Raw genomic sequence first — 13689 nt, 5'->3', positions numbered from 1 at the left:
AGCAGACTGGAGCCTTCCACAGTTGCCACATGAAGCGTTTGCCAAACTTTAAACTCCTTTGTTTCTTAAAACATAGTAAACCTTGGAATGGTGGGAATCGGGGTAGTAAGGGCATTCCTAGAGAAAAGAACATCAGAGAAAACAGGATCAGGGCCATGGAGGTGGGAAAGCACAGTCCAGGCATTCAGTACTGGATGAGACAAAGTCTGGGGCCTTAGGAAAGGTCTCAAACTTGAGCCGGTTTGTGAAGATCAGAAATAGATGTTGTAAGGTATTGATGTCCAAGATGAAATCCTGCAGCAAGGAAATTCTAATTTTCAATCTTCTTTCATAACATTGACCCTCTATTTTGTTCATAGGGTGACCCAGGCCTTTCTGGATTAATGGGTCCCCCTGGTACACAAGGTGATAAGGTAAGATGTAATTCTGCTTTGATATAATTGGGTGCCATATGGATCTGGGAGCTCTTCAGTTCCCAAGATCTCATTTTGAAGTTGAGCCCAAAGCCAATATTTTACATTTTTTTCTCAGTAATAAGAATTAGGATGCCATTCTAATCTAGGAAAGTGATGTCCACAAATGGCAGGGTTTTACTAAAAGAAAAGAAATCCTTTAGTTAATGATGAGAAAATCACTGGCAGAATATTGAAGCTTTTCTTTCCCTCCCTCCTTTCTCCCTCCCTCTCTCTTTCCCACCCTCTCTTTTTCTCTCTCTCTCATTATATTAAGGAAATAACAGACTTTTGAAACTTTGAAGTCACTTTTTAAGTTTTGTATGTCCAAAGTGAGGTATACTTGGTTATAGGTAATACAGTTGGCTTTTTTTAAGGGATTCTCATTTTATTAGGAAATAATAATCTCTGCCATGATATATATATATACAAATGTGAGGCCTGAAGGATAGAGTAGAAGTGAGGCTTGGGGATAGTAACTAAAACACAGTAATTGTATGCATATGACTGGGCTTTTTCTGAGGTAAAAAGAAATACTAACACAGATGCTATAATTATTTTGTAAAATATATTGTGTAGTTTCCTGGATTAACGCAAATGTAAATTCTCCTCTGTATATTCAGTTTGTTTTTTCCACAAACACTGAATTATTGATTCTCTACAGGGCATAAGAAAGACAGAAAAGTTCTCTCTAAGGTATCAAGGGTCCCAGAATATTGGGGGGCAGTGTTTGATGTGATATGGATGTCTAAATACATATAATTAGCTGTATTGGTATTTTAGTGTGTCATATTTTTTCCCTCTTCGGAGATTTAGGTTGGAGGTGGTAGTCAGGCTCTGATTGCTTGGTTCAAACCCCATCTACCATTTTCTAGGTCCCATAGACTTTGAGTAGGTTGCTTAACCTCTCTAAGCTTTAGTTGCCTCATCTTCAAAATGTGAAGATAATACTCCCCACTTCATAGGGAGTTCTTGGAAATGTGGAATGAGATAATCCATGATACTACAGTGTCCGACAAATAGCAAGCCCTTAATAAATGTTAACCATCCGCTATTTATCTGGTTTTGGAAAGGATCCTGACCTTGTTTGCTTTTCTTCATAACCCCTACTAAAGGGCTGCATTGTGAAATGATGAAAAATGTTGTGATCTCATGGAGTATTTTTCCTCCCATGACCTAACCACACCATTTTTCTTATGGTCTTCACACTAGTCTTCATCCTAGATGGTACTTAGAATCCGATAACTCCTTTGAGGTTATTGGTTGCTCCGATGGAGACATGAAACTGCAGAGTGATCATTTCTAACAGAATTGGTCTTAATATACAGTCATGATTTTGTTTGATTAATGTTATTTAGCATACCTCTGACCACTAAGTATACCGCTGAAGAAACTACTGATGAATAGCATCAAGCAAAGAAAATCTCATAATATGGAAATTATCTTAATTGTTTTATTTGATATTAAATATACAACTATTTCTTCCTAAAGAATAACACTGCATATGAAAGAAAAAAAGCAAACTAATCATTACTCTCTGAGGTCAGATGATGCCTGTGGTTCATGAAACTAGCAATCCAAAAAGAGAAACACTAAGTAAAGGTTGAGTGGTTATTTTGTAGAAGAATATATACAGAAATATTTATAGAGAAAATTTTAAAAGACTGATTTTAACCATTAGAATAGATAAACTTTGAAGCTGTTCTCACTTAAAGCAGAAGATGTTAGCTTCCAAAACCCTCTGTACATATATGGGTCTTGGCCCATCAGTATTTTAAAGTATTAAGAAGAATATATTCTTTTTGTCTGTTTTAATCTAGTAAAATGAAATAACAGCATTAATTTAAACAAACTGGAACATGGATTATGTATCTTTCACAGACTTCTTTTTCTCATATGATTTTTTAAAACTTTTAAAATCTGGCTTTTATTGTTAACCAATAGAAATAGATCCTATAGAAGTCAGGGGTCTTGCAGTATTACCAATTATTAGCTATAACTGAATTTTCTCTAGAGGAGGTTTAGTTAAAAGTATTTAGAAACTAAGTTACTTTCTGTTAAATGAAGCATCTATGGTTTATGATAATTTGACAGTACTTCAGAACTGTTGAAATATTTGAGATGATTTTGTAGTTTTTCTGAGAATGTTTTCTCCTTTTTCAGTAGCCTTGCTCAGAGAACCTAGAATAATGGCTCATATTAGCTGCAACCTAGGGACTCCTATCCCTTCATCCTTGCAGTTCTGCCCCTAAAGTGCTGGATGGATTCTGTAATAAAGACAGGAACTTGAGTTATTCATTTTGCAAGTGAAAAATCTCAGATAAGCCCAGAGAAGTTAAGAGAATTGCTCAGGGTCATTCAAAGTTATGTTAGGATCAAGAGATAAAACTTAGAAGTAAAAACCACTGTGTTTTTACTATTTTGTATTATGAGAGATGAATGAGGTGCTTGGGCTTTGATTAATAAGTTTATTACATCTTTTTATTAAATTATTTCAAGTTATTATAACTGCTAACATTAATAGTAGCTATTATGTACAATGTTCCAGTCTCTCTGCTGAGCCTTATTTCTTTTCATCTTAAAACAACCCATTGAGACCGATACTATGTTCAGTATGTCATAAGTTAATTGGAGTATAAAATGGTTAAATCACTGACCCGAGGCCATACAACTATTAGTTGGCAGAGTTAGGACTCCAATCCAAGCCTGTTTAGCACATGTCTGTGCTGTTAATAACTTCAAATACTGCTTCCCCATTAATTAATTAGTTCATTAAGCCAATATTTGTTAGATGTATATTTCAGTATTCTGACTATCTCAAGCATGCAAAAGGAAGTAAAAGTCTGTTTTTCATGAAAGCCAAGGGACCAGATATAGTTTTGGATGATAAATAATAATGACTTCATTACTCCTTTTCTCTGGAAATATCTGGACATATTAAAATTCTTTTAATATAAACCATACTCAAGTAATCTTTAAAATGGCTGCAAAAACTTGTGTAGAGAACACTGACAACTTATGAAAACTATTGAGATAAATAAACAGAAGATTAATATAAAAATGTTCTGAAAACTAGAGGTAATATTGAGACAGAAAAAATAAAGCAAATAAATCAGAAGCAATAATTTTGTTCACACTAGTTAACTTTTTGGCTTGCTCCTTTATTTTCTTCTTTTTATCTCCCCCCACCCCTCGACTTTTTTTTTTTTTAATAAAAAAACTACTATTAACATCTTTTAATAGTAGTAACACATTGGTTAATGTGTTTCCCCATATTGGCTGGTTACATGTTCTCAACTTAGCTATTTTCATATAACTCTTATTTTCCTAGGAACTAAAGTATATTTTCACTTCTTACTAAGTATCTAAATTTGTGCCAAAAAGCAGATAAGTTGAATTCAGAATGCATGCTGAATTGGATGGAAGACAAGAGTCATAATTCTGAACTTGGGCTCCAGATGGATTTTTAAATTGGTTTTTAATATAGCCAATCAGTTGCTATATTAATATTGGAAGTCTGCTATTTAAAACTGTAAGAACATTAACAGTGATTTCAGTTGAAGCAATTTTCATAGGATCAGGAGGATAAGTCAGATGGGTATAACTCAGAGTAATTGTGAAATGTGATACACACATTTCAAAACAGATTTTTATGAATAATGTATGGCAATATTTTTCTGAATATCAAAAAATATTAACTACACTTGTTTTAGTAATAATTATAAAATTGTGAATTCTAATTCTATTTTGGTGGAATTTTTAAATTATTTTCGAAAATATTTACATTACATAGGAGACGCACAGTATCTTCAGAAAGTTGGAAAGGAAAAAATAACTGAAAACATCAAGTGGAATGCATTGCGATTTATCAGTCACTCAAAAACTATATAGATTTTCATAATCTATTTAAAGCAAGGACAGTAGGAAGGAGCTATAATAATACTGAATGTTAATGACAACAACAATTTTAAAAAATCAGAGTTGGCATGAAATCAGTGTCTGGAGAGAGAAATAAGAACTCTAGTCTTCCATAGTTAATTCTATAGATCAAATTCTCACCTGCCCATTATCTTTGTAAAAATCTGCAGAACTACATTTTACTTTGGGCTGGTCCGTAATCCAAGTGTAGTACTGAAAGTCTAATACAGATACTGCTTAGGGTCTATGCTGTCACCACTGTTACCATCTGCTCTGCAATCTGGTATTCCCACTAATGGTAGGGGAAGCTGAGAACAAGGCAACACAGTGCTGAACTCCCCCACAGGCAACCAGTGGTTGTCAAAGTGGTATAATTTGTGGGACTTTGAAAACATCCCTGTGTCCAAAGATATTTCCCTCAGCCTAGCACTTATGATTGACATTCTAGCATTAGCGATAAATGCATTTGGCTAAAAGTATCTTGGTTTCCAGAAATTCTTAAAAAATATTCCAGGTCCTCAGAAAATGCTTTATCTGTCATGTAGCACCATTTTGAGAATTAGTTTATCATGCTGTTTTTCTTCATGAGAATTGAAAAGGATTACAACAAGAATTGATGGAACCAAAGTAAAAACTGAATATTAATTAAACGGAATATTAGTGGGTCAACATCGTGAGGAGTTTGAGACAAAGGTTGGCAGCAGTCTGTTTTATACATGAGGGAGGTAAGTTCCAAGAGAAGGGAGGTGGGTAGAATAGAGAGATTTGTATGATATTCATCCTATATATTAAGTCTCTTCAAGCTCTCCAATTATCTGGGGTCATTCTTCTATTAAATTTTTTACTTATTTATTTATTTATTTTTAAATTAAATTTATTGGAGTGATATTGGTTAATAAAATTATATAGGTTTCGAGTGTACAGTTCAATAATCATAAAAAATAGTTAAACTCCTTATTCTTAGGACTTTAGGAAATGTATTGCCTTACCCCAAGAAATGCTTACATTCTCATGGCTGTTGATTTTCACCTCATTCTGAAAATCTTAGGATTTTCTTTTTGATCAACTATGGCCATCTTATCACTATTTCTCAATTTTGACAAAACTTTGTCTGTTTATTTTGGCCAAAACATGGTTATAGGCCTTTGTAATCCTCAAGACATTGCTGACATAAGTCCCGCAGTGTTTGAAAATTTTATTAGAGACTTGGTATTACTTAATCTATAAACTAATCTTACTACATTATAGAAAATGAATATTTAATGTTGACTTCCAGACAACAGTGCAGTAGCAGCTAAAGGGAAGTATATGAGTGATTTTGGAGTCCTTAAGTGCAAGGACTATATTTTATTCACTGTGATATTTCAGCCCAGTGTCTGAATATAACAAGCACATGTTATTAGTAAGTAAATGAACATTGCTGCTCTTAAGTTTAACTGTGCCCTTTTACCTGGTCATAGTGGTCATCTTTTTTTTAATTTCCCCTATACAAATATAACTAACAGAATTTTTAACGTCTGGCAAAAAATTTTAAAGGTCATGGAACAATTGTAACTTTTCCTATTTTTAAGATTGTTTTACATGGTTTCAGCTTGTATGGTCAGTTTTATGGTCCTATAGTACCAGGCAAAACAAGGATGGCCTGTATATAAAAGGTACCACTATTTTCTTTATGGACAAACATTTTATTTATCCAAATTTTAGCTACTTGAGGAAGTTCAGGTATATACTTGAAATTTGTGTCCTTTTATATTTCTGATTTTGGCACAATTGTATCTCTCTTTTTCCTTTTTTTTTTTGTTCCTGTTTAGTCACCTATTGATAATATACTTGCTAGACTTCAAATTTTTGTTAAAATAAATATTAAAAATTGAAGTCCCTACATTAAAATTAAATTCTAGGCCCCATTTACTATTGACTTTCTTGGTAAGACAACTTTCCATCACAACAAAAATCGAGACACTTCTATAATTCATTGTAATGGGATTTTGATCTGTTGTAAAATAGAATTTGTAAATTTTCCTATTGGCGTACCTTAAGGAATGTGTCCACCTCATTTTTCCCCCGCAATACATTCACCTTTACCCTTGCAGGGTCTCAAAGGACATCCAGGGCTCCCAGGACTCCAAGGTGAACAAGTAAGTACTTCTTTTATAAAATTTGTATCTTCTCCAATAAAAAAGATACTCAATAGGGAACTTCATTTGGTTTTTTTCCCCCACTTACTATTTCAGTTTTTCTTCTTAATGATTTTCACTGTTTAATGTAGGACAATATAGGATTATCTATTATAGTTTTGCTTTTTTATTTTTTGCTTTCATATTCCATACTGACATTTACTATCTGGCTAACATGTTCCAGAGCAGCAGTTCTTAAACTTTGTGGTTCATAAGCCCTTTTGGGAATCTCATAAATACTATGAACTCTTATCCATGCATATGCACACACAAACACACACACTCCTAATTTTTTTTATACACAATTTCAGGGGCTTACCTATTCACTAAAGGTTATCTATCCATAGCTGTTAACTCCCTGACCCTTATATGAGGAAATGCAAATACATTTTAATAACAATCCAAATTAGAATGGCACATGCACCATTGTTCATTATACAGATATGTATGTATTTAAATGTCAAAATAGTTTTAGAACTACAGTATTTAGGTTATAATTATTTTATTCCTTTTCTCTCTCACCAGAAAATATATTGTTATAGAAAAAATAAAGTCATATCTCCTGTACACATTGTCAATACAGTGTGTACTATGCTAGTATGAATAAAGCAATGAAAAGGATAGGGGATTAGAAATTAGGGTGACAGATACTTTTATTGGAGATTCAGCAGCTTCAGGAAGCCCTGAAGGGAGGTCCAGAAAGAAATGTGATGGGGATTGTCTCTGAGGGAAAGATGTAAATGAAGAAATAAAGCCAATTTTCTATTTTCATTCATGTTAAGTGGGACAGTACACTCTCTTCAGTCTCTGAGGCACAATTTTTCAAAAAGACTAGTTACCGGAAATGGCAAACAAACTGATATATGTAACAGTTTCGCATGGATTAAATAAGTGCTAGAAAGCATTTGAACATTTATGGGTAAAAATTAAAAGTATTGGAGGGATTAGTCCCTGAGGAGGAAAAAAATCCCTAGAATACTGCTTTGGCAGAAATGTGTGTTTTCCAATGAAGAAAATGTCATACTTCACAAGTAAAGGAAAATTGATCTTGTGTCAGTACTGACCAGTTCGCTCACGAATGCTCTATAACCTAGTTCTGTTAGTATACATGTTATTGTTCTGAGGGTAGTATTCTTTTTAAAAGAGTGTAAAATCAATTTTAAAGGTTGGGAAATGTATTTTGGAGTCAGTTCTCACTTTTTATTCTTTTTATTTCCAGAAAACAAAGGCAAAATTAATGATAACTGAGGAACAACTAAAATCATTTTGTATTTTAACTATGAAAATGTTGTGGACATTGAGAAACATAACTAATTTACTAGGAGATATTCACTTCTGGAAAATTTGTAAATATCTATAAATTGGTCAGCAAACATTTGGAAAAGTATTTAAAGCTCTATTAATAAGAGATGTCATTTACTGAGTTATTAGTTGCCAAACTGTACTAGTGTTGTTAACTATAATATCTAGTTATATAATCATTTATTGACTATTTCTATATGTTAACTAATTTAATGTTGAGCATCGCTAAGAATTATTGCAGTTATCCCTACTTTTATATATATTTCTACATATTATTCTGTTTTCTACACATACTTTATGACCTAGATATTATTCCATTTTACTAGTGAGAAAATGGAAATATACAGAAAACCCATTGTATCAGTGCTGGAACTTACCATGAAGTCTGATTGATTCAGAATGTGTGCTTTAATGCTTAGAGTGAGAAGTGAAATTGGGGCAAGATTCTCATTCCTAATTCCTCCAGGAGCTATAAAATATAATTTTGTGTTTAAATTCCTCCATTAAATCAACAGATTTAAGTGAGCCAACTTTTTTTTAACCATGTTTAATTCAGAGTGAATTAAGTCATAGTGTTCGTTTTATTTCTTTTGAGCTTCTGTGGTTTTCACAGCGATTTTAAGGTGTGGTTCGTTTAGAATATGTTTATGCCATATAAGATTATACCGAAGGCTTACTTGTTTACTTTGTTTACTGCTATTCCGGTACAGCAGAATTTAGCCATCAAGTGGAGTTCTTCTGTGTATTTCTCTGTGCAGTTGGAATGTGTTAGATCTCTACACATTGCCTTAACACCCTCTGTGAAAATCCATTCAAAATCGGATTTCATTTATGTCTTATAACAGATTATTTTTTAATTGGAGTCAGTTAACCTAATTTGGCTAGGAAAGGAATGAAAGGGATGGTGGTTGGCATTTTCCAGAGAGTGACCTACAGAATAAAAACAGTCTTTTTAATTTATTTCAGTTCTTTCTATCAGCATACCTAAATATAAGGTTTTGAGAATGTTAGAAGAAAGGCCTGTACATTTTAGAGTTGGGGCATAAAGGAAGCAGTTGTAAGTAAACTCAACCAAATATAAGTTGGAAGGCTTTCCTGAGAGTCTATTGGAAGTTATTTGCACTTCAGACTTCCTCTAAAGAGGCAATTTTGAATGGTGGTCTCTGGAGTTAGATTTGCTGATTTAAATCCTGGCTTCCCACTTACTAGCTGAGTGACTTTCCATGGATGACAAACACTTATGTCTCATTTTTCTCATTTGTAAAATAGAGATAACTATACCTACTATAGAGTTGTAGCAGTTTAATAAGATAATATATATAAAATATTTGAAATGGTTCCTGGCACATGATAGGTACTCAATAAATGTTATAGAAATAAAATATACATTTTATGTAATATTAATAAGGTAATATTCCATACATAAATATGGTTTCTGAAATTCATAGGATATAATCTCTTCACTTGTAGATAGAATTTTATTCTGTAATTGTCAAGCCACTGTTTATTCACATTCTATAAAAGTATTCATTGGCATGTATAAGTATAGATGTTTGTATACATATGTATGTATGCAGTATATGTATATATGCGTATGCACACACGACAATTTTCATCAGATTGTCTCTGTTCACATTCAGACCCTGTTATTTCCTGTGACATCTTCAGCAAATTTCATAACTTCTCTGTATGTTAGTTTCTTCAAATGTGAATAGAGAAAATAGTATCATTATCATAGATAAAAAGTTGATGTAAAATTGGCACATAAAAAGTGCTTGATAAATGGTAATTGTTGGAGCAAGGAAAAGAAGGGAGAGAGGAGAGAGAGAAATGAGACAATAAAATTGAGAAACAGATTCTGAGAAAAGTGGAGAGAAAAATATATCAGGAAACTACATGTCTAACAGAATAGGAGGGCAAAAACTTTCAACTATGATCTTGTATATTTCTTTTCCTTGGCCTTTTCTTTCCTTAGATTTTTCAAATTATAGTGTTTCTATACTTAAAATGGAGGTAACACCCTTCTGTCTACTCCAGAGCAAATGGACAAAAGGCTAATGTCCTTTATTATCTCTTTGAAAAACAACAAACAGGAAATGAATTTTATGTAATAAATAATGAATCTATGAAAATTTCCATTACCGTCATCATTTGAGGTGAGGTAAAGGCAGCTTAACATGCATTCTTCTGGGGTTTATGCTCAGACAGTTAAGAAGAGTTGCAAGATGATTGAGACAAGGAATTCAATCCAAAAAGATAGTGGTTATTATGAAAATGTACTAACTCTTTCTATAAAATAAATGTCTTTATTTATGTAGCACTGGATTTTTCCACCCTAGATCTATAATTATTAATAATCAATGTCTCATTTAGAGCCCCAATCTAACAGTTTCATTTATTTTTATTCAGCAATTTTCACTCATTTTCGTTTCAAATAGGTGATCTCAATCAGATATGCAATGTGCTGGATCATTAATATTTTTATGGGGTAAAACATTCTTTCCAAACTGGGGTATTATGAATGCACCAAATTTGTTTCCTGGGCTTTTTCTTTTTACTTCATTGTATTATTTTATTTATTTTATTTTTCATTTCAGGGAATTCCAGGATTCACTGGTAATATTGGTTCACGTGGTTATCCTGGCAGGCAGGTGAGGTAACTATATTTATACTTTTTTTGTTGTTCATCTTCATTAATATATTGCATATTCTAATTTTGAGAGCTTATATTCAAATGATAATTGGTTTATTTATATTAAATAATGAATTACTCATAGCCAAATAATTTAAAAATCAAAGTTGTAAAAATCTATCAACAATTTTACTGCAGAAAGTTTTGTTTAAAATGGAAGTAGGGCTTGTAAACCTGTTTGATTTGAGATACCTCAAAATTAAAATGCCCAACAGCCCTGCTTCTGATTTTACAATACTGCCAGTAAAATAAAGTAATGGTAAGAGTTAAGACTCTGTATAATAAACATCCGTTTAAGATAACACAGTTGGTGGTGCTACATATACCCACTACCAAGTACTCTTATCTGAACCGAATTTGTCTATGAATACTTTTTGAAAACTTATTCTAATCATTTCATATTTGTTTCCCTTTAATCTCTAACTTTAACTAATTCATAAAAACTAATAATAGAATCAATTTTCTTTCCTAGGCTTTCATAAATTGGTTACTTATTCTTGAAATTAATTATTCATTTAGCATACTAGAGAACTATGTTTATATCTTTCTTATTCTCAAGAATGAGGGAAATAAAAATCCCCCCAAATAATCTATTGTTAACAAAACTTTATATTTTAGGCCTTTAAAAATATGTGGAGTGTATTGCATATGAGTCAACATCAAGTGATGATTTATGTTATCTGAAAAATATAAATGTCATAAATACTCAAACATAAGGACATTTATCTGAAGTTAAAAATGTATTTATTTATTTTTTTAAATATGGGAATGTATTTTAGGTAAATTAAAAAAATTAGAAGTGTTCTAAAAGAACAGATTTCCGATGAGAAATAATTTAATGAAAAATTATTTTTTTGTATCTGATGACATGTGTTAATCTACTTTATTTAGATATCTAAAATATATTTGTATATAGATTATGTACAGTGCCTCTTGGTTCTGAAATTCTAAAGTTCCTTGAACATATATAGTCTTCATTCATTAAGTATATAGAGTTTTGAATTTATACTTGTGAAAATGATACCTCTTTACATGACCTTTTTATTAATCTATTTATCAACAACTCTTTAAAAAGTAGTGTGTAGTATGATAATGGTGTCTTTTGTTCCCACTAGGGTTTAGCTGGACCAGAAGGTAATCCAGGTCCTAAAGGTGTACGCGTAAGTAGCATTTTTATCATATCGTTAAGTATGCTTGCATAAGAGTAGCATGACATATACAGACTACTTATCATTTTCACACTTTTGTAGGAATTTTGAATGTAATTAAAGTTTAGCCTGAAAAGAATTACATTTGTTTAACATTTTCACTGTTAAGGCCACGGAAAGTAGTCTTATAGTGGTTTTGCATCATTTTTTGATATCTCCTACCTCATTTACATCATTTTGCTAAGTCCTAGAAAAATGTCTGGTGTGTTAGAATATGCCCAAAAACATCGGTAGTATTACTCATACATAAACATATATAGACCGAAGAAATCATGATGAAGAAAATAAACAAGCGAAAAACTTATTCATATTAGTTTAAGAGTGAGATAATATTATGATACAAAACCTATATGGAGCAGAGAAATATATGCAAAGAAGGAAATAAGCTGATATCAAGAACATACTATTGCACTTCTAAACCATTAAAAGAGTTTTAGCCATATTACTGTGTTATGTTACATAATGTGCTGCAAATTAAAATCAAAACTAGTTCTAGGAAAAATTGGTAAAAGTATACTAAAATTTTTGTTTTGAAAATTCTCTATTTTTAATGGTTAGTTATTTTCCAGAATCTACATCTGTGCCTTATATTATCTAAAATACCTTTTGAAATAAGTGAAGCATAAAGTATTTAAACAGTATATGCTCTAATGATGCTTTAAATTTTTTAAATTCTTAAACATTTTCAAATGCTTTCATATGTATTTTCTTCTTTTACTTTGCCATCAATCCTGTAAAGTAGGAGGACAGGTATATTGTCTCTGCTTTATAGACTGGAAAATAGTAAACTAAGGAATTTTGCAATTTGATGAAGTCACAGCTGGCCAGAACTAGAACCAAGCAAGGGCTTCTGACCTTTAGTTCTGTACTCTTTTTGCTCTCCCTTGCTGTGTCTATGCTTGCATTAAGTGAAAATATGAGAGAGAAAAATCATGTTTTTTTTTATTAGAAGCTGCACTAAAAATAAATGTTGACAGATTCAGGAAGCAAGAAGAAATTAGTGGTTAAGAAATAGTCTTTGGAGTTAGAGAGGCCTGCTTTTTAATTTTTTTTTTTTAAACCCTTTATTTACTAGCTTAAACCCTCTGTGCCTCATTTTTCTTATCTTATTAAATGGTGGTAATGAAACTTACCTTTTAGGTAGTTATGAGAATACTGGAGCTTAATATTCTTAAAGCACAGTGCCTAGTGCATAGCATACACTTTTTAGGCAGATTCTATCATTGTTATTGAACTTGGGAGTTTCTTCTGTGCATGACCTAATAATTTCAAAGTATTGTGCAGTTTTTTCTTATGTTTTCTCATTTTGCTTCTGTGATTCTTATAACTTTTCTGAGTTCTTCTACATAACATTTTGCATTCTAATCTACATCATTTTGTTGTTGCTTTTTACCCCATTTGTACTGAAAATTATTGTCTAGATTGTAACCTTTTTCAAGTTGTATTTTTAGCTTTTGATGGCCAGCTTGATAAAAAGATTTTTAAAAAATATATTATCTTTTTATAATTGATTTAATTCTTTAATTTTCCTTTGGGATTGGAGAGTATCCTTATCTCGGTTTCACATTCACAAAGGGCCTCAAATGTAGACTTTTGACATCAACTCCAAATGTGGTTAAAAAGACAAAAATCACAGAAACATACTGACAAGATTATAAGATGTTTTTCATTTAATTTGTGTTCTGTTACTGAGCTATACCACATGCTATGCACTATAAGTTAACTGGCACTATTATTTGATTGCATGTTTTGTTGTTAAGATAATTACTTTTTAAAAGTAAATGTTTAAAACATACCATAATTTTGTAATCCTCTTTTGGCATTTCTTTATATAATAATATGCTAGGTGCCTTAGAAAGTAGACGTGTATAGGGCCTCTTCTGACATTTTAGTGGCCCTGTTGGTGACACAAAATTGCCTCTAACTGGGTATACAACCTT

The 13689-nt window shown here is 31.9% G+C and overlaps 1 protein-coding gene across 1 annotated transcript in view; it reads left to right on the top strand.

Annotated features, from left to right (window-relative positions):
* Positions 1–13689, top strand: part of COL24A1 (collagen type XXIV alpha 1 chain) — a 309537-nt gene that overhangs the window by 54948 nt on the left and 240900 nt on the right. Inside the window, exons 9-11 of the mRNA XM_023528131.1 lie at positions 6464–6508; positions 10447–10500; positions 11657–11701. Coding sequence (XP_023383899.1) covers positions 6464–6508; positions 10447–10500; positions 11657–11701 — 144 coding nt within the window. The remainder of the gene's footprint in view (positions 1–6463; positions 6509–10446; positions 10501–11656; positions 11702–13689) is intronic.

Source organism: Pteropus vampyrus, unplaced genomic scaffold (assembly GCF_000151845.1).
Source record: "Pteropus vampyrus isolate Shadow unplaced genomic scaffold, Pvam_2.0 Scaffold22, whole genome shotgun sequence".
Taxonomy (NCBI): domain Eukaryota; kingdom Metazoa; phylum Chordata; class Mammalia; order Chiroptera; family Pteropodidae; genus Pteropus; species Pteropus vampyrus.
The sequence above is the reverse complement of the archived record's forward strand: the minus strand, read 5'-3'. Positions and strand labels throughout refer to the sequence as shown.